This window comes from Papaver somniferum, chromosome 1, assembly GCF_003573695.1.
Source record: "Papaver somniferum cultivar HN1 chromosome 1, ASM357369v1, whole genome shotgun sequence".
Taxonomy (NCBI): domain Eukaryota; kingdom Viridiplantae; phylum Streptophyta; class Magnoliopsida; order Ranunculales; family Papaveraceae; genus Papaver; species Papaver somniferum.
The window spans coordinates 246,154,495-246,174,630 of record NC_039358.1 but is presented as its reverse complement, the minus strand read 5'-3'; the positions used below and the strand labels follow the sequence as shown (position 1 = coordinate 246,174,630).

Below are 20,136 nucleotides of genomic sequence, written 5' to 3'. Positions count from 1 at the left end.
CCAACCGTGTCCGGTCCAATCAACCGCGGACTTAACATTCGCGGATCAGTAGGTGATACGGGCCAGATGCGGATTAACCGCGGATTTGGTAAAAAAAGAAAAAGTAACATGGGTGACATGTCTACTAGTTTATAGGAAAATCAAGTTATCTTTGGTGATTGATCATGTGCCTTATCTTGCTGGCCTTATTAACTCCTCATGCAGCACAAATGTTCAGTATTTGCAAAGTTAAACTCTAATTGTATCATTTACATGATATTTAGTGTAGCTAATTGATGGAAGCAGCAAAGTCCTAGTGTACGTGTTATTGTAGGGTTGTTTATATGTACCCCGCTATTTTAATAAAGTACCCCGCTATTTTAATATGCACTAAAAAACTACCCCCATTTTTTAAAAAAAATTTAAACTGTCCTTGCAATTGTTTTCACGATTTGGTCCCACAAAGTGAGTCCACATTCGTTTACCTAGTCAAAAGAATAGGTAAAATTACAAGAAACCCCTACACTATATCTTAATCAAGTGAGAGAAAGTAAATCTAACTTTCTCATTCAACCGACAGTATCAGTAGTCCCTCTCTTCTGCCTCTGAAAAGGGGAAAAATTGACGATTTAATTGAATCATTAGGTTAGTTTGTTGTGTTTGATGATTTAATCAAATGAATTGAAGATGAATGAAGATATATCTTCTATGACGACGACATGAAAGGAGAAAGGGATGTCCAGGTAAAAGGATTGAAACCCTAACTTTAGATTTTGTTAGATCTATGTTTGCATGATGAAATAGATGGATTTCGAAGCCTTTTCAATCAATATATGGTGAACCCTAACTTTATTTATTTGAAATCTTGACTTTTGCATTATTATTTATCTTTTTCTTTTGTTTTGTCTATGAAAAATCTTCATTACCCATGATTCTTTTTTATATAAAGTGTTTTTCTTTTTTGTCTGTGAATCTGAATCTGAAAAAAAAACATGATGTCTGTGAAGAATCTGCATTGGGTTTGTATTGTTCTCTAAAAATAATTTTATAAAATCAAAGACAAAATAATAATGATCCCCATAAAAAGAAATTAATTGTATAATTTTGTCAGAAAATTTTTGTATGTAGTGTTTTTTGCCCTATTTTTTATTGGGTATGCATTTGTATAAGTGGTTTGTAATACATTTGTATTTATGCATATTTCAGTGGCAGTATTGGTAAAGGAAAAAGCATGTTTAGAGATATAAAATGTTATTGCATTGAGAGTAAGATAGAGTTGGCTTTCAAACAGTTAAAAAGGGGAATGATGAGTCTGGGGATATTTCAGCAAATGGTACACAAGAAGTTATGTTTGGAAGATATAGATGAGGTTGTTTTATTATGGATGTCAGAACATGGAGTTCCTTGGACAATAAAAAATGATCATGCATTTTTTTGGTTTTGGGACAATGCCGTAGTAAATGGTTTATTCATTTGCTTGTGAAGATTAAAAATTCAGAATGGGACAAGGTCTCACCTAAGAAAGTAGCATCAAAGCCACCTCAAGTGAGAAGAAGGCTGGGACTTGAGGTGAGAAGAACAAAAGTGTAGGTGGTTCTAGTGCTAGAAAGGAGTTGTTTGGGCAGGACAGTTCACAGTCTACTCAAGCAAGTGTTGTTGGTGATAACTTGAGAGGAAGATCAAGTAGTACACCAGTTCCAGTATATGAGGAACCAGTTGTAGTTGATGATTTTGATGAAGAGTATTGGTTAAACAAAATGAAAGAAAATGATGATTTGGTAATTCAACTTGAGAACAAAGAAGTGCATGAGTGCCATCTTGTAGAAGATCCTGAAGCTGCAGCTACTTATAATAGTGATGAAGAGGCTGAAGACACAAGTGATGATGAAAATGAAAGTACATATGAAGGTGATTATAACTACACACTTGATTTTATGTTTTTGTACATTTGTGAATTTAATATGAATTGATGCATTAGTTATTTTTGTACTAACACTTTAGTTTTATGCAGATAATGATGATTCAGACAATGATGGTGTAGAAGTAAATGACCAAGGTACATGAAGATGTAATTGAACTTTAATGTTCTTGTTTTTTATGGTTGTAACATACTACTATACTTGTTTTTTATGGTTGTAGCATATTATTGTTTTCTATTTTGTTATGGTTTATTTAGATAAGTGATGAAGGTGTATAACTAATTAATTATTTTGGTTTCTACACAAACTAATTATTTTGGTGTGTACTTGTTTAGGTAAAGAGGGTGAAGAAGACCTTGAGTATTACAATAATTTTCGAGCTGATAATTCTGAGTTTGATGATGAACCTGGTGACTTGTTTGATGACTCAGACCTTGTTCAACCATTGGATCCTTCACAAATGATTGTAGGTACTGAGTTTCATGATAAAACTACTTTCAAAAGAAATCTAAATATTTTCTGTGTATTAAATGAATGTGAGTACAAGGTTAAAAAGAGTGACAAGTTAAGACTTGGAGTGTGGTGTGAAAATAGGTTTAAAAATAAAGGAACTGTTGAGTGTCACTGGTTTGTTTTTGCTTCAAAACTACAACATAAGTCTACATTTAAGGTGAAGGGTGTGAATTTAAACCATACTTGCAAGGGGAGGATTGTAGAAGACAGGATACTGAATAGATCTGCAGACCCTCAACTAGTATCTGAAGTTATACAAGACAAGTTGAAGAATGGCTCTGGAAATGTAATTCCAAGACCAAAACAAAATCAATTGGATTTCAAGGCTTCTCACCTCATTGATATCACTTATCACACTGCATGGAAGGCCGGGAACTTAGTAATGGAGGCTAAATATGGGAGTTATGAAAAAAGTTATAAACTAGTTTCCCAGTTTTGTAAGATGGTGTGTGACTCCAACAAGAACTCAGTTGCAACTTTTTCATATTGTAAGACTGATATTGTATTTGAGCCCATGACAATAAGTTTTGCTGGAGATATTGAAGGATGGAAGGAAGGGTGTAGATCAGTTATTGGGTTAGATGCTTGTCATCTAAATGGTAAGTGTGGTGGTGTGTTGATGGATGCAACATGGTTAGATGGTCAAAATGGACTAGTCACATTAAGAATTGGTGTTTTACCTGCCAAAACAATTGAAAATTGGACTATGTTCCTCACTGACCTGAAGCCGTTACTCTTAATCCATCAAAAGCCATTGACATTCATTTCAGATAGACAAAAAGGGCTACTTGAAGTTGTACCTGCTGTGTTCCCAGACTCACACCAAAGATATTGTTGGACGTCAGCTTCTCAACTTTTTATTTTCTGTGAACTTAAATTTTTCTTAGAGTTTAATAGCTACTAATAAATTTTTGTTGTTGCAGGCACTTGTATAACAATTTCAAGAAGTACTTTAAGGGACTAAATTTGTATAGCTTACTGTGGAATGCAGCGAAATGCTACAAAAAGAAACATTTATATGTAAGATTAGTGTTCTTATATTCTAATATGGTTTGCATGTATGTGTTATCATAGCTTACTATGCTCCTCACTGACTTGTAAAGCTTACTATAGTTGTATGAATTATTATGTTCCTCACTGACTTGTATAGCTTACTATGGTTGTATAGCTTACTATGTTCCTCACTGACTTGTATAGCTTATGGTTTGTATATATGTGTTATTATATTCTAATATGTTTATGGTTTTTGTATGTTGTATGTAGAAACATATGGAAGATATGAAGAAGGAAAATCCTGTTGTTGTTGTGTACCTTGAAGAGGCTGGTGTTGAGTCATGGTTTAGAGCCTTTTTTGATGACACTAGTAAGTGTGAACACCTGAATAACAACTTTAGTGAGTCATTTAATTCCATGGTAAAAAATCTTAGGGACAAACCAGTCTGTAGACTAGGAATTCTTTATGATCAGTTGGTTATGAGTTTGTTTCACAAGAAAAGAAAGGAAAGTGCAAAATGGGATCCTACTGGATTGGTTCCTACTGCTTTAAAACTGATTGGTAAAGTGTGTAAGTTGGTTGGTGCATTTAAAGTTGGTCGATGTGTTAGTGGTAAGTTGTATGAAGTTACAAATGAAGGTAGCAAAACAGTTTTTATTGTCAAGGAAAAGCAATGCATTTGTTTACAATGGCAACTCAGAGGGTTTGTTTTTCAACATGTTGTTTGTTATTTGAAGCCATTCAGACCTGATTGGACAAAGTAAGTACATAGTAATCCCTATTTTTTTATTTTTTTTATTGTTACTGCTTCTCTACTTTACTATGTATGTACGTATTAATAACAACTGCATTTTTTGTTTGTTTGAAGGTACTGCTCTCATTATTATACAGTTGTTGTATACGGGGCCACATATTCTCCAGTAGTGCTTCCAATTCCTTCTCAAGAAGATTATCCTGATGTTTGTGCATTCATTCTGTTCTAGTTATTTGCACCTTCTTAACTGTTTCTTTAACAAACCATTGTAAGTTTCTAACTTATTATTATTATTTAGTTGGAAGAACATGAAGACATTGATCTGGAACCTCCTATCAAGATAAGGAAATCAGGAAGGCCTAGAGTTAAGAGGAGGAGAGCATGGATGAGCCTAAAGCACCTATATAGACATATTCATGTTCAAGATGTGGTTCCACTGGTCACGACAAAAGTACATGTCAAGGTGGTGATGTTGGCAAGAATCCTAAAGCTAAGAGGCAAAGAATTCAAGTAGATGGTGCTACCTTCACATTCAATGAAAGACCTGTTGCATCTACTTCTAAGGCTAAGATATCTCAACCATATTCTTCTAAAGATAAGATATCTTAACCATCTAATATTCCAAAAGCACCTGGTAAAGATTCTACAACTTCAAAGAAACAGAACAACACTCAGACAAAGAAGTGAATGGTTGCAGTATGGTAATGTGGTCTATAGTAGTTAGGGTTGTCTTTTTTGAATGATATTTTGGTTGCTCAAAACATTAAACATATGTTATAATATTTTGGAACATCTTTGTATATAATTAAGTACTTTTTAAACTTGCAGAAACTAGGGTTCATCATTTTGTATAAATACAGGTTGAAGAAGATTGAATTGGAAATATGAGCGTTGGAGGATTAGATCAAATTATGAGCAGTTGATTTTTCTTTTAAACTGATGGTTAGATGTATGGCCACTTGTTTCTTGTTGACTCGGTGTTTTGAATCGGCGACTCAAATGGATTCAGCTCAACTCAGTTTGAAGGGTTTTTTAGACTTTTTGACGCTTCCACGTAAGCATAAACGTCTGTTAACTTTCGGTTCCCGTTTTTTGAAAGAAAAAAAACGGTCAAGGGAAGGGTACTTAAACAAATTTTTAAAAAACGGGGGCATTTTTTTAGTTTAATTTATAAAGTATGGGTACTTTATAAAAAAGCCCATCATTATATGTAATTTTTCCACGACTTGATCATGTACTGGTGTTAGCTCTCGGTCAAGTATTGGTGTTAGCTCTCGGCCGAGAAGAAGAAAGATCAAAGAAACAAGTTCGACATCAATAAGATATCAAAATTTCCTTATACCCTAAGGCGCAGATGAATCCGCGTATTTCAAAATCTAGCCGCAACCAAACCGATAAAAGTACGGATTTGAGAATCCCACCCATGTCCGACCCATAGATCTTGTGGATTGGGTTTTATTTGCAATATTGCGGACGGATACGGGTGAAATCCGCGGTTCCGGACTTTTTGCTCACCCCTAACAAACTGCTTTGTAAAGCAAATATGTAACTTCCAGTCATTTACTTGTCTGTAGATTTTGTAAGGCTTTATAAGCTTGATCTTATGATGGGTTAGGTGTCGGAACAAGAAGAGTTATGTTACCCTAAGTGTGCAGTAATAATAAGTCATCAGATAAGATTAAAGCTAAGTTATGTTGGTGCATTTGTCTCTTTATTTGGCTTACTGTTTTATGCATCAAGTGGAGCGTGTGTACTGTTTTGTTGTCTTGAAAAGATTGTGAACATAACCTTTGTTTAGTATGGGCTGAATACAGTTTTGGTCAAGAAGTGAAGAAATTTGCTAAGGGCGAGTTGGATGAACTGTGCTATGGAGCATAGTGACATTGTCAAGGTTAGCTAGATGTTGCATTTGGATAGTCTGAACCTGTGGCAGCTTCCACGGTGGGGAGGGACGTCCGAAGAAAAATGAAACACCGTTGATTGCATAACGCGTTATACATCCTTTTTTGGTCTGGAATGTTTTTTTTAGGCATATACATCGTTTGAGTGGTTGCATAACCAAATTAGTAGATGCATGAACCAAAATACAACTGTATAAACTATTATGCATTCTTTGTGGTAGCTCCAAATTCGTTATGCATCTCTTTTTTTTGTTGGAATGATGTTTTTAGGCATATACTACCTCTGTTTCAGAAAAAGATATACTTTCACAACTTCATTTTTGCCTAAAGTACACCAAATTGAAACGGCCTGAAAGTATCATTTTTTCTGACACTAGATGAAAGTATGACTTTTCCTGACACAAAAAAAGTGAAAGTACCACTTTTCCTGAAAAAGTGGGATGTATAAAGAATTTTAGTAATTTGACTAAAATGGAGGGGCAATTTTGTCCAGTGAAAAATTAACCATGGAGACAAAAAAATTCCAATCAATTTATCAAATTGCACATTCGCATGAGGTTTCATTTTACAAAAAAAAAGTGGTCATAATAGGGACTCCCTCCCTTCGGGATCGTGATAGACGCATTTATGTGTCTATTTTCATCTCTTTTGTGTATATTGTTAGTACCGATTTTTGTATTAATTTGTTTTTTTTATCCATTTGTAGGTGTTTTCGGAGGAATAGGATTTTGCGGTAAAATTGGCTCGAAAAGTTGTTAAAGGTACCTGAGAGGAAATTTGCTATTTGGACTCTCATTTTGGATAAGGGGTAACCCATTTCCAAGCAGCTGCTAAGCACAGGCCGGGACTGGATAGGGGGAGGTCACATTTCTTGACGTTTTCAAAAACAGAAAATGGTGGGAAAACACGTTTCTCACAGGCAGAATCTAGGGTTTGATTCTTGGGCAGTTTTGAAAGAGATTCAATCACAAATATCCATTGGGTTAGACTTGAATTTGATCAAACAGGCTCGGTAAGGGTGTTGGAATGGATCCAAAGTGGCTAGAACTCGAAATGGAGGCGAAAAAAGGTTAAAAAGCATCACGGTTTATTTAAGGCAAGTTCTTGGTTTATTTATGTAAACTTACGTGAAGAAGAGGAAGGAAACTCTTCTTAGAGATTTGATTCTATCACAGGAAGAGTTTGGACAGATTGGATTGACTGAGGAGACGTGTAGCAGTTGAGAAAAAGGAAATATCGTGACTTGTTGATGAGGAAAAATCAAAGTTATTCTCAAATTTTCTTGGCCCTATGATGTATAAAAGAGTTGGTACGAGTCCTAAGAAGGTAACGAAGACCTTAGGGAAAGTTTAGAGCCTTGGAGAAGCCAGAAAAATCATTAGAAGAAGATCGGGTTTCTTCTGCTGTTGCTGCTGCCGGAGAAGAAGAAGAAGAACATAGACCCACAAAAACCGTCGATGAGCAGTCTTATATTTAACTGCAAAAAGCTGTTATCGTTCCTGTCTACAGTAACTGAAGCCTTTCAGCAAAGATTCAGTCTTATGTTTTAGACTTCCAGCGACTACAGTATACTCTTTTCTCCCTTGTAATCAGTTTTTGAGCTATAAACATGTATTTTGGGCAAGTGATTAATATGAGTAGCTAAACCCCTTAGACGAGGCGACATAGGAAGCCATTGTTCCATGAAAAGTGGTATAATTCTATTTTAATTATTTATTGCAATTATTTTACATGATTATTTTCAAAGAACTTAAAAGAAAAAAATTGATTGTTATTGAGTAGTTGTGAAGTGTTTTGATGGGACATGCTTGGTTTTAATACTTTTGATGTTTCATGCTTTGTGGTTACAAGTATTACTTCAAAAATCTATTAGAGGAAAAATATTAGAATCACTTTAAAAGAAAAGAATTGCATGAAAATTGATTAGAGTTTATCACTTAATTGGTCAATGGTGGAATCCAAAATCTCGGTATTTTCTTATTATTTTTGAAACAACTTAATTTAATTTTCGAAAGTCCTTCACAAGCCGAGTTGAATGAACTTTACTTATCACTTTTTACAACAACTTAAAAATCACATCAGCTCACTCATCGGTCAGCCCAATTGCTACCGACAGAATTCGTTAATCTCCATATTCAGACTCGGTCGAGACTAACCTGTCCTTTATTGTCCTTCCGATGACTGAATCTCTTGGATTAATTTCAACCGAAATGGATACAAAGTTGTTATTTAAGTGTCAAAAGTTATTGTAGAAACTAAAAACTCAATAGTTGTATTTCTTCCTTTCGTTGCTAGTAAATCTGCTACTTTGTTTAGTTTTCTGTCTACATATTAAAACCCCAAAACATACATCAGTTGAACTTCCAAATTCTTTACTTCTTCAGAGATAACTATGCATTACAATTGGATAGATGTTTCTTTTCCTTGTAAATACTATATAGTTGCCTGGTTGTTTCATTCAATAACCAGATTGTTTACATAGTTTATTTTGGCCCATTTTGTCGTCTATGCCAGAGCTATAACTTCTGCTTCATCAGCTGAGGAGGTCCTGAAACTTCCCATTTCTACTCTTTGGAAAGTACATGTCCAGTTGTGAAGAATAACATCAAAACCTGCATTAATATTTGATGATAATCAAGAAGCATCACAGTTCAGTTTGTATATGTAAAGTGGTAAATTCCGGTTACTATTGAGTTGAATTTTCCTACTGTTTGTTTCCTAAAACCTGTGCAAGTTTTGTGGGTACCATTAACTATAGTGTCTTAAAATATCCAAGCCTAATTATTCAGGAGTTCTAGTTTTATTTTCCAAAATTCTAAGTCACCTTACTTCCAAAATAAACTAGCACTTGACAGCGGCCAGAGTCGCTTCTTATATCCATCCATTGGGTTTTCCTTGCCCATTTTGGGAGTGCGAAGCGAGCTGGGGCGGCTATTTTGCTCCAAAAAACAGCAAAAGATGTAATTTTGGGTTTTGGAGCCAGTTAGGTTAGGTGCAACTGCACACCCATACTCTAAGCTGGCTCCGGCCACGCTTCCCAGAGAAATGTCAACCATGAACAGTAGTTGTTATTAGAAAATGCCAAATGTACATATAAATGAATTCTATATTCATACGTGATTGTTGCTAAAAAGAAGACAAGCCATGGAGTCCAAAACTTGTTGAGCCGACTGTGAAGTAATTCTCAATATTGTCTCGAGCATAAAGTATGAGCAATTCTTAGTATTGTTGAGCCGAGTGTGAAGAAAAGACTTCCTAATATAACAACTCCCCGAAGAGACTTGCAAAGAATATAGACAAATTTCCAATACAGAACCAGTTAAATACAGGTTAACCAGGCGAAGATCTGAGAAGATACTACTACTTTAGAAACAGATATATTAGAGAATAACTTTTCATTAGAACAAGAGCTCGCTTTTTTTCTTCTCCATTTTTTCCGCCACAAAATACCGAGGCATTCGTTACGAACTCACTATACCTAGATATAAGAATATCAATCAAATTATTACTAGCATCGTGCTGTCTTTCTCCATCCACATAACTTCACTGCCACTGGCACCACCTTCAGCTCCTCCTTCCCAATCTTTACATAACACTTTGTAGTTCCTTTATGGCCCAAACGTGAAACTCCTCGCCCCACCCACCTGTTTCAAATAGAACAAGTGAACAACAGTGTGATAAAGGAGGTATGTAAACAGTAATATCTCTGCCTAAAATTTGGCATAGGAATAGAGGTAAATTTTCCATACCTTTGAAGAGGGGATTTATTCTTCGAAGCTGAAGCGAGAAGGGGTTGAACCAGATCCACCTGATGAAGGACCGCCGAATCCACTTGATGAAGAACCGCCAAATCCAGAACTACCGCCAAAACCGGAGCCAGAATTATTACCACCTGCACCTGGTCCACCAAAGCCACCAGATGATCCACCTGGTGAAGGACCACCGAATCCACTCGATGAAGGACCAGCATATCCGCCTGAAGGACCTGAATTACTGTTACCAAATCCAGAACTACCGCCTGAACCTGATCCACCAAACCCGCCAGATGACCCACTGCCGAAGCCACCATATGATCCACTGCCAAACCCACCAGACGATCTGCCAAACCCACCTTGTGATCCACCTCGATACCCACCTTGCGATCCACCGCCATACCCACCTTGTGATCCACCCCCATAACCACCAGATGATCCACCGCCATACCCACCTCGTGAACCACCGCCATACCCACTAGATGATACACCACCATACCCACCTCGTGAACCACTGCCAAACCCGCCAGATGATCCACCACCATACCCACCTCGTGATCCGCCACCAACGCCACTACCTGATCCAAAACCACCTCCTGATCCATATCGACCACCACCCATGCCTCCAAACATGTCCTCACCTCCACCCGTAGCAGCAATCTTAGGGAGCTGAAGATGAAGGGAAAAAAATGAACATTGAATCTATTGAACGGAACCATATAAGAAAGCAATAACAAAGCTGCATATAAAATTTGAACTACTATTCAGATGGTTACTAACCACTATGAACTTGCACCCCACATCTCTCGCAATACCTTGCACTTGTCTAATTTGTTCTCCTGAATGGACTAGTATCGCAGTACCTTTTTTTCCAGCGCGTCCTGTTCGACCAGATCTATGAACGAAGATCTCTGACGTCATTGGTAGCTCATAGTGTATCACCTAAAAAAAATGATTCAGATTATAATGAAAAACAACATACAATATCTACAGAATATAGCTGCCTCAAGTAATATATGGTACTTCTATTAAAATTATGAAGATAACCAAGGGAAATTATGACAGTTTTAAGAATATCTTTTAAGTACCAAAATCAATATAATGAGAACAGACACAAGGCCTCACAAGCCAATGGTTAATAGAGAAGAAAATGACATAACCAAAAAGACAATAGCCTTGATAATAATGAACCCTTACGAGATCAACATTAGGAACATCTAGTCCACGAGCAGCAACATCGGTAGCAACTAACACACTGAATGCCCCATCTCGGAAGCCTGATAATGTCCTCTCCCTTTGATTTTGTGCAATATCTCCATGCAGTGCCTCACACTTAAACTTTTGACCCATTGAGTAAGCTAATCGGTCAGCATCTCTTTTTGTTTGTGTGAAAACAATAGTTTTTCCTCCTTTTGCATGTTCCTAATAACCAGAAGGAAGACCAGATAACAACGACCGAGATAGCTTAAAAAGACAAAAAATGAAGCATTTGAAAACCCATTCACGATGATATCACCGAGAGCACACAAGAAGCACGTATGAAAAGCATACATCAAATTAATTGAAGGTTCTTAGTCCTTACTGTGATTAAAGAACCAATGACGGATGCCTTTCCATACATCTCTGCTTCAATTGAGTACAACGTAATACCATCAGCTAGTTTTTGATCTGAATCTCCAACCTACAGTGCACATTAAACTTGAATAATATAGATATGTTTGGAACAGGTATGCGCAAGCAAATTTGGGAGTTAATTCACCACTCACCAGATCAACTGTTAAAGGATCTTGAAGGTACTTTTGGGTAAGCTTCCTAATCCATGGGGGCATTGTGGCAGAGAACATCATACTCTGGCGCTTTGTTGGTAGCTTCTGCAATATCGTTTCAACAGCTTCATCGAAACCCACAGCAAGCATCTGATCAGCCTCATCAAGAACAATAAACTGAACTTCAGACAAGTTCAAGGCACCTCTGTTACATAGATCAATAATACGACCAGGAGTACCAACAACGACATCAACTCCATAGTCAAGCGTACGCGTCTGCTGATGTACGGGCACACCACCATAAACACATACTGTCTGAAGCTTGGGTGCCGATTCATGAAATTCCTTCTCAACTTGACGAGCAAGTTCTCTAGTTGGAGCCAAAACTAGAGCCAAAGGATTTCTTCCTAACCTGTACATCCAAAAACACAATAGAAGTTTATCCACAGCAACGATCCAACCATCCACAGCAACAATCTAACCATACGACAAGATAAAAACACAACATACCCATGTGCCTCATTAAATTTTATGATTTTATCCATGATGGGAATCCCAAATGCAAGGGTCTTCCCTGTACCAGTTCTTGCTCTGCCTATCATATCACGCCCTGTCATCGCAGGCACCAGTACAGCCCTCTTTACAAACAAAAAATCATCTACATTATACATCAAATTGGCAAACAAAAACTACTAATTGAAAAATGACCATAGGAAACAAACCTATGAATACCAAATTGAACTAATGGAACATACAATCAGTCAATCTCATTACCAATAATAAGTTTCTTCATCATTTGCATACATAATTCAAAGCATTTCCAGAAAATAAAGATGAAACCCTTACCTGAATAGGAAAAAGTTTGGTGATTCCTTTGTTAGCCAAAGCCATAACAATCTCATTATGAATCCCAAGTTTAGAAATTTCAAGACCTTCATCACTAACAACTCCAACACCACTTTGATCAGTGAAATCAGCAGCAACAGCAGCATACGGAGCTGATTTTAAACAAGTAGATGATGCTCTAATTTCTAAAGGGGTAGTTGAAAAATGAAATTGTCGAACCCCCAGAAACCCATTTCCTCCATATCTCTCAGAAACCTTAGAAAAATCTCTCATTTTCTCGTTACTAACAATGGGTTTTGATGGAGATGGGAATATATGGAGTGATTCAATTGAGGTCATCAAAGCAGTGAGTGTTTGCTTTGATGCAATCGAAGAAGAACATGATTTCCTTAACAGATGATTCATGTTTGGAGGAACCCTAGATGTGAAGAAGACGAAGAAAGAGGCTAGATTTTGTTAAACCTCGAATCAATTGAAGGTTTTTGAAGAGGAGGAGGACTTAAGTGTAATTCATGGGTTTTTTGGGAACTTTTTGGTTTAGGGCTTGTTTGGATGTTAAAGATGGAACCGACATTTTTAATTGTTGATCCAGCCAGACAGAGTGAACCAAAAGTTCAGCCACCACCACCGGAATGTTACTGAGCCGCAGGAGTGAACTACAAGTTTAGCCGTCGCCGGGAAGTAGTTGCTACACAGCTTAAGAGGGTGTTTTAGCAACCTGATGTCCAAGTGCTTCCGCTTATTCTTGCTTCTTTTGCTTCAGCTGCTCTAGAAGCATAGGTTAATTTCCGAAACAAAAATAATTTGCTTCTTAAAAAACAGATTTTTATTTTTATTTTTACTTTTTTTTTGCTTTCTAAAATCATTTCGGAATCGTGTTCCCGGATTAATTTCTGACTTATTTGCTTATAATCAGAAATATAGAGATCAAATCCATTCTTCTTGGAGTGTGATCACTTCTAGGATTCTCATGTTTTTATTCTAGTTATCAAGCTTTATACTGTCAGAACAAACTTGGCTTTGATAACATTCAAAATAATCTTACCACTCTTACTTATAAACTTGATAATCATGAACACTCCTAACATTAGACTTGAGTATCCTAATATTTTGATTACCAAATTGGAAATTTAGAAAATGTTTGATTAAGAAGAAGAAATATTAAAAATAAGGGATAATTGGAGTTTAGTACTCAGGTTTTGACCAATACTAGACTTTGGTCTAACATTTGTCCAGTGTTAAGGCTTGGTATTGGACGTTGACTCATGTCGACCGTTTATGACCACACTTTCATTAGTTTTATAAAATAAAAATACTGTAAAATTATGAGTTTACAAATATAACCCTAGACTCCATTACTCCTCCCATCTTTTAATTCCACCAAAAAATCATCTCAGACTCCCAACACAAGAAAATTTAACAATCATCTCAAATCAACATAAATAATTTGAGCAAATTCAATAACCCAAGAAAAACAACCCCAAATTAACCAAATTCTTGACCTAGTGAATGGTATATATTTGAAAGCATCTGAAATCAAAGAGAAAATCTAACAAATCATCAACACCCTCATCGCTTCTTCATATCATCTCTTGTATAAAACCCATTAACAGATTCATGTCCATCGCTGATTGTTCTTGCATAACACCCATAAACATTTCATCCAAGTAAAGATTCGAGAATGAAAAATGAAGAATTTTAGATCTAAATAGGATGAAAATGATTAAGTGGTGATTGATAGCAGAGGTGTTGATTCAAGTATAGGATTCAGACTCAAAATGAATGGTAAATCAGATAGTTCAATCTAGTGTTTCTCGAACTAATCATATTATGTGAAATTGTTGATCGATTAATTGGATGAGTAGTTCGTTGTTGAGAGTAAGGGAGAAGAATCAACAACTGATTCTGAAAATGTAAAGAGAATTAAAGAATTAGGGTTTGGTTAATAAAATTAGGAAATCATAAGATATGATATAATTGAAGTGTTTCCAGAAACTGGATATGGGTGTTGAATCGATTGAACGAATTAGGTTGAAAGTATAGCTTGGTTTGACTCTAAAGTGTTGAATTGGTGTTAGCGAACCTTAGATGAATACAAGCAAGGGAGATGATTTTAGTAATATCAAGCAAGACAAGATGGGTTGGTAAGAAAAATAAACAAACAGATAAAACTGGATCGTGATTGTGGTGGTGATTTCCTTGGAATTGCAGGAGATATAGATGGAGACACAGTAACTGGTGGTGGTGAAGGTTTGGAGAATGAACAGAAAATAAAAAGACGAATTCTTTTTGTTTTTACTCTGAGAATTTTGTAAATATTAAGAGAAGTGAAGGGTATAATAATAAATTCAGTTAACAATTATATTTTATATAGATTTTTTAATTATTACTCAACGGAAGTTATGACTTAACCTAGACAACACGGGTCAACGTCCAGTCCAGAAACCAAGCCCTAAAGTTGGATAAACGTTAGACCAAACTCTAGTGTTGGTCAACACCTGAGTACTAAACTCCAATTATCCCTAAAAATAAAGGGTAGAGAAAACACGATTCTTCTAAGACATAGAAACAATCACTATTTTCATCAGAATGTTATTACTAGACAAAGACAAAACCAGATTAATGGGTTACATGACTGCGATAATGTGTGGATAGAAGGTAGGAATGATTTTGCCAATTGCTTGATATTCATTTTGAAAATGTACTTACCAAATCTTCTCATGTTATTAATCATGATATAGTCAATCTAGTTCCCACTCAAATTTATGAACTTGAAAATGTCTTGATGATGTTTAATCCCATTGATGTTTAATTCATGATGCTCTCTTTAACGTGCCACCTAATGCTAGACCAGGAGATGATGGTTTCTCGCTCTGTTTCTTTCAAAAGAATTAGGAGCTTGTCAGTAGTGATGTAATCAAAACTGTTCAGGCCCTATTTAGTAGTGGGCATGTAAATTAGGATGGGAACCTGGGATGGGACATTGGGATGTAGATCTAGATGAGGTTACAGATACACGGCTCACGCAGATGGAGTATTATATTTACAAAATTGTTTCAAAGGCAAGCTGAGTATTCGACGATTTTAAGAGCGGGTATGCTCTTTCAGGAATTCATAATGTGTTAGAGCACTGCTTGGTCGAACTCGCAAGAATTGCTATCTCAAGCTTGTTTGTCAAGTTTAGTTGCCAAAACTATAAATCTTGATTACTAGTCTACTTATAGCTAAGTCTCGGACTAGGATAGAAAGTGTAATTGAGCTCTAGACTCCATGGCGTTCATCACACAAAGACGAAGAACTACTCAAGGAACTGGTGGAACTTCATAGAAAAAAAGGTATGAGGAGACTTGAACTTATCTATCACTCAAAAGTTCATCTACTTTATCTCATATCTTGAGACAAAAGTCTTGTATTACTATATAGACTTGGATCATACACATTTTCTATTTCGAGCCGAGTTTATCTCGCTTATCTTTTTCTCAAAATATGTGTTAGTAAGATTTCGCTTTGGCCGAGTTTATATTTACTCGTGACGAAAGTCATGTTATTGGTTCAATCTTTTGAAAATCGCTTTGATGAAAAATACTGTGTGAATAACCGCTATATATAACATCCTCTAAGAATGTTTCAATGATTGAAATGAGAGTTTAGAATATATAACCGTGAATGGATATAAACATTGTATGTGGACTCATACTTGTGCAAGTCTAAAATCCTTGAACCAAAGAATGCGTACTTTTCTTTTAGGATAACCGGAGCTAAGTCCGGGAACCTGTACGCGTACTTTCGGAAGTTCATATCCCTTGAATTTCTGCTGGAGTTTGTGAACAGAAAACAAGCTCAGTCCAGGTACTTAGTATGCGTACCCGTATGCGTACTTAAGTGGGTTATTTTCTAAAAACGGTTTATTCGTGAACTATGACATTTATAAATTAAGGAATGCATATTTGCAAACCGTGGCTATAATGTTCCTGAATCGATTCGAGTGAATCAAAATCGTTTTTTCTGCGATTGTGTCTTATATACTTCTATGAGAACTAAGCAATTAAACAACTCTCTAACTAGTTCATTTGAGTCACTTGAACTAGTTATGGTGAAGATGAATAAGGTTGATATGTAAGTGCTCATATGGATAACCATTGGTTAACTACTGTTTAACCAACTAGGTGTATATGTTTAGGTACGGTTACACAAACCTAAATGAACTTGCATTTCATTTGTGTATGATAAGCTAAGTTCGATCTAACGGTTGAAAGATATTAGCTTGAATCTAATCAGGTTTTCATCTAACGGTGAATATTGAATGCTTTGTTACAAAGGTAACTTAGATTGCAAACCCTGATTTGGACACTATATAAAGGAGAACTCTAGCAACTGGGAAGCCTAATCCCCACACCTCCTGTGTGATACTAGTTGTATAAGTTAGAGTCGATTCTCCTTTAACCTTAGGTTTCTATCGAGACCTAGTAGGTTAACGACTTGAAAAATTTATTGGGATTGTGAAAACAGACCCAACTATTTTATCTGTAGTTGCGTGATATGATCTTGTTGTTTCTATCGTATTTGATTGAAATTGATTGATCTTTGAACATCGGTCTTTGGTACCGTTCAAGTTATTTCTCTCGTATTCAATCAGACTCACAGATTTTTATTTGTTTGAGTTGGTATTGAATCGAGTAATTGAGATATAATTCTTTGATATACTCTTTTATTAAGATCGAGTCTGACTGTCTAGTCGATTCTTTTAAAAGTATATTGAAGTTAGTCCATACAGATTGCTAAGTGAAATATTGGGTGAGGTTGTTAGACCCCCACTTTTTCATAGTGGATGCTTGGGCGTCGACCGAGAAGAACCATCTTCGATGGATTTGGAAAAATCAATCCAAATTACGAGCTAACAACTACAAGAGAATTACCGATCTTGGGGTTTCTAGTAAGAAAGGAGGAGAATTTGTTCAACCGGTCATACTCCCATCCACATTCATAGGTGGTCCTCGGAACATGTATGAAATATATCGAGATTCGATGGCCATCACCACATACAACCAAAACTCTGATATAACCACTCTTTGTTTCTATTTTAATCATTTTGTTTGACTTGATACACAACATAAAATTAAATTGCACTTTCTAATTTCTGTCTTTAGGGATTCTATTAGGCACCAAATGAAACTGAAAAGTAGCGTTTGAATATGCTGTTTTTTCGTATTTCTTTTCTCTCTTTTTTCCTGTTTTTTCTGCTTCTTGGAGGTTATTGTTTCTTGAAAATCATGGGTCGTGGATCCTCAAGGTTATATACTTCTACAAGTTGCAATCATCATTTTTTAAATTTGAGTCATGTTTATAGTTTTATTAGTGCAAGTGGATGTTCCTCATTTAAGGGTGGATTAGACCAACAACAAAAGATCAAATCCCATTCGTAAGACTTTTTACCTTTTCATTTTTATGCTGAATTTATGTATGATGAAAGGTTTAGGATGGATATGGTGTTAGGTCACTCATGTGACAAATGACGATGATCCTATTGGTGCTGGAATCGTGCACCAAGTAGAATCATCTTAGTTTTCTCCATATGATTTTTGATATTCTACCATAATTATGTTGTCTTATTTAAGTGTGTAGAGGTTAATACTTACTACTTCTATACTATTTATTGTGTTGCTTTGTGGTTTTTGAACATGATTATTGTACTGGAGGATTTAATTTTTTTATTGGTTTTTTGTTAAGGTATAACCACCATCTCGATATATTTCTCACCATGACGGCAAATCCACGCTGGAAAGAAATTACAAGTGCTCTATTTGGAAACCAACAATCATCCCAGAGTATTTGGCAGGGTGGTTGGATATGTCTATACAATATAGTTTCAGAAGAGAAGGTTGCCGCATATGCACATGTTCATTTTTCTGGACAAGGAAGATAAAATACACACCCCATAGTAGATGGATAAAATAGTATGTGCTGAGTTCCCAGATGACAAGCAAGATCCGGAACTTTTCCAAACAATACATAGATGCATAGTGCATGGACCGTGTGGTTCTAGGAAACCAAATGCATTTTTCATGGAGAATGGAAGGTGCGCCAAGAACTATCCAAAACAATATGCAGAATCAACTTCAATTTGTGACAATGGGTATCCAATCTACCGCCGACGCCAGGATCACCGTGTTTTCAAGTATCGAAATCAGGCATACACTAACATGGATGTGGTCCCTTATAATACCTTAGCAGGATGTTTGATTGCCACATCAATGTCGAGGTTTCCTCCAGTGTTTTGGCCATAAAGTATATACACAAGTACATTTACAAGGGACATGACTTGACGACTATAGTTGCTTCTTCTGGTTCGAATGAGATACTTTAGTATTTGAATGCAAGGTACATAGCAGAGCCTGAGGAAGCTTGGCGTTTGCTTGGAAACCGTCTACATAAAGAGAATCCAAAAGTACAACGACTTGCAGTCCATCTTCCAGGAAAGCAACGAGTTGTATACAATCCAGAGGATCCAGTGAGGTGATACAAGATAAGGCAGACAATGTGGTAACCACCTTGATGGGGTACGTTGACTACTATAGGTACGATAATCCCTAACTACCCCTCTATGTTTTCAAATCAATTCGACGTTCATAGTGACTTTAATTCTTTAAATCACTGAGTTAGATTGACATATATGATTTTTAAGGTTTTGACTGTCGTAGCTCAAACCCATAAAGGCATACACCTAACAAGACTATTGAAATCATTACATTTAGTAGTACATACTGGAGTACTAAATTAAACGTAGAAGAAAGACAGTGAAGTTACAATTCAAGCAATTGAGACGCATTTGATTTAATAAGCTTAGTTAGGATTCTAGACGAATGTACAACTATTTCTTCCTAAATTCACTGTGCAGTTTTATGTTATATGAATACAAAGTCTTTTTTTTTTTGAATGAATTTTTTTGAAAGTGATGTTTCAAAGTTTTGACTACTGCAGGTTAAATCCCGAAGCAAAGGCATATACCTACCAAGACTTTCCACCATATTTCGTGTGGTCCGGTAAGATATGTTGTATATTTCTGAATTATCTAACTATGGGCATGGATGCATCTTTTCTACATTTCTCGAGTAGGCTATTATGTACATAAGCTTATTTATAGTTAGAATAAACATGTTTGTGAGTCTCAATTGTCAGAATGCAATGCTTATTTAGGAGTCATCATGTTTCTTAATATGTTCATGTCACTCTGTCAGATGATAAGGTATGAACTCCTCGAAAGAAAGGATTTGCTATTGAGAGAATGTATTTTGTCACCCCAAACAGTGGTGAACTACATTACTTAAGGTTATTAATTACTTACCGTCAAATCCGGGGTAAGATCATTCAATCACTTGAAAACTATAATAAAAGATGGTGTTGAAGAGGTTCACCCGTTTTTCAAATCTACATATATTGTTATGAATTTGTTGGAAGATGATAGAGAATATCATAAATGCCTAGAGGAGTCTTCCGTTATCAAAATAGGACACCAACTGCGAGAATTATTTTGTATTATACTGACAAAGCGCAGTCCCATGCGTCCAAAAGTCTTATGGAGGAAGTATGGAAAACATATATGCGATGATCTACAATATCAAATTAGACAACTATATGGATATGAAAATCCAATAGATGAGGATGCTATGTATTACGGATTGTATCTCATAGAGAATATAGTCCAGGAGGAAGGG

General features: G+C 36.1%; 2 protein-coding genes across 2 annotated transcripts; one reads left to right on the top strand and one right to left on the bottom strand.

Annotated features, from left to right (window-relative positions):
* Positions 1-558: 558 nt before the first annotated feature.
* On the top strand, positions 559-5,044 carry LOC113323881. Its single transcript, XM_026572230.1, has 8 exons — positions 559-722; positions 1,186-1,887; positions 1,991-2,035; positions 2,234-3,251; positions 3,335-3,431; positions 3,675-4,165; positions 4,274-4,364; positions 4,458-5,044. Exons 2-8 carry the CDS (start codon positions 1,737-1,739, stop codon positions 4,671-4,673), a joined length of 2,109 nt encoding a protein of 702 aa, XP_026428015.1. The 5' UTR covers positions 559-722; positions 1,186-1,736; the 3' UTR covers positions 4,674-5,044.
* A 4,256-nt stretch (positions 5,045-9,300) lies between these two features.
* On the bottom strand, positions 9,301-13,305 carry LOC113323873 (DEAD-box ATP-dependent RNA helicase 9, mitochondrial-like). Its single transcript, XM_026572219.1, has 8 exons — positions 12,425-13,305; positions 12,089-12,216; positions 11,579-11,990; positions 11,395-11,493; positions 11,010-11,234; positions 10,593-10,754; positions 9,810-10,481; positions 9,301-9,704 (listed from the first exon to the last, which is right to left on the bottom strand). The coding sequence occupies exons 1-7, from the start codon at positions 12,827-12,829 to the stop codon at positions 9,825-9,827; spliced, it is 2,088 nt and encodes a 695-aa protein (XP_026428004.1). The 5' UTR covers positions 12,830-13,305; the 3' UTR covers positions 9,301-9,704; positions 9,810-9,824.
* Between the last annotated feature and the right edge of the window lie 6,831 nt (positions 13,306-20,136).

Coding starts and splice junctions, on each gene's coding strand:
- LOC113323881 (XM_026572230.1), top strand. CDS start 1,737: ATGAAAGAAAATGATGATTTGGTAATTCAACTTGAGAACAAAGAAGTG. Junction 3,252..3,334: donor CACCAAAGATATTGTTGGAC/GTCAGCTTCTCA, acceptor TTGTTGTTGCAG/GCACTTGTATAACAATTTCA. Junction 4,365..4,457: donor CTCAAGAAGATTATCCTGAT/GTTTGTGCATTC, acceptor ATTATTATTTAG/TTGGAAGAACATGAAGACAT.
- LOC113323873 (XM_026572219.1), bottom strand. CDS start 12,829: ATGAATCATCTGTTAAGGAAATCATGTTCTTCTTCGATTGCATCAAAG. Junction 11,991..12,088: donor AAATTTAATGAGGCACATGG/GTATGTTGTGTT, acceptor TTGGATGTACAG/GTTAGGAAGAAATCCTTTGG. Junction 10,482..10,592: donor TGGGGTGCAAGTTCATAGTG/GTTAGTAACCAT, acceptor CTTCATCTTCAG/CTCCCTAAGATTGCTGCTAC.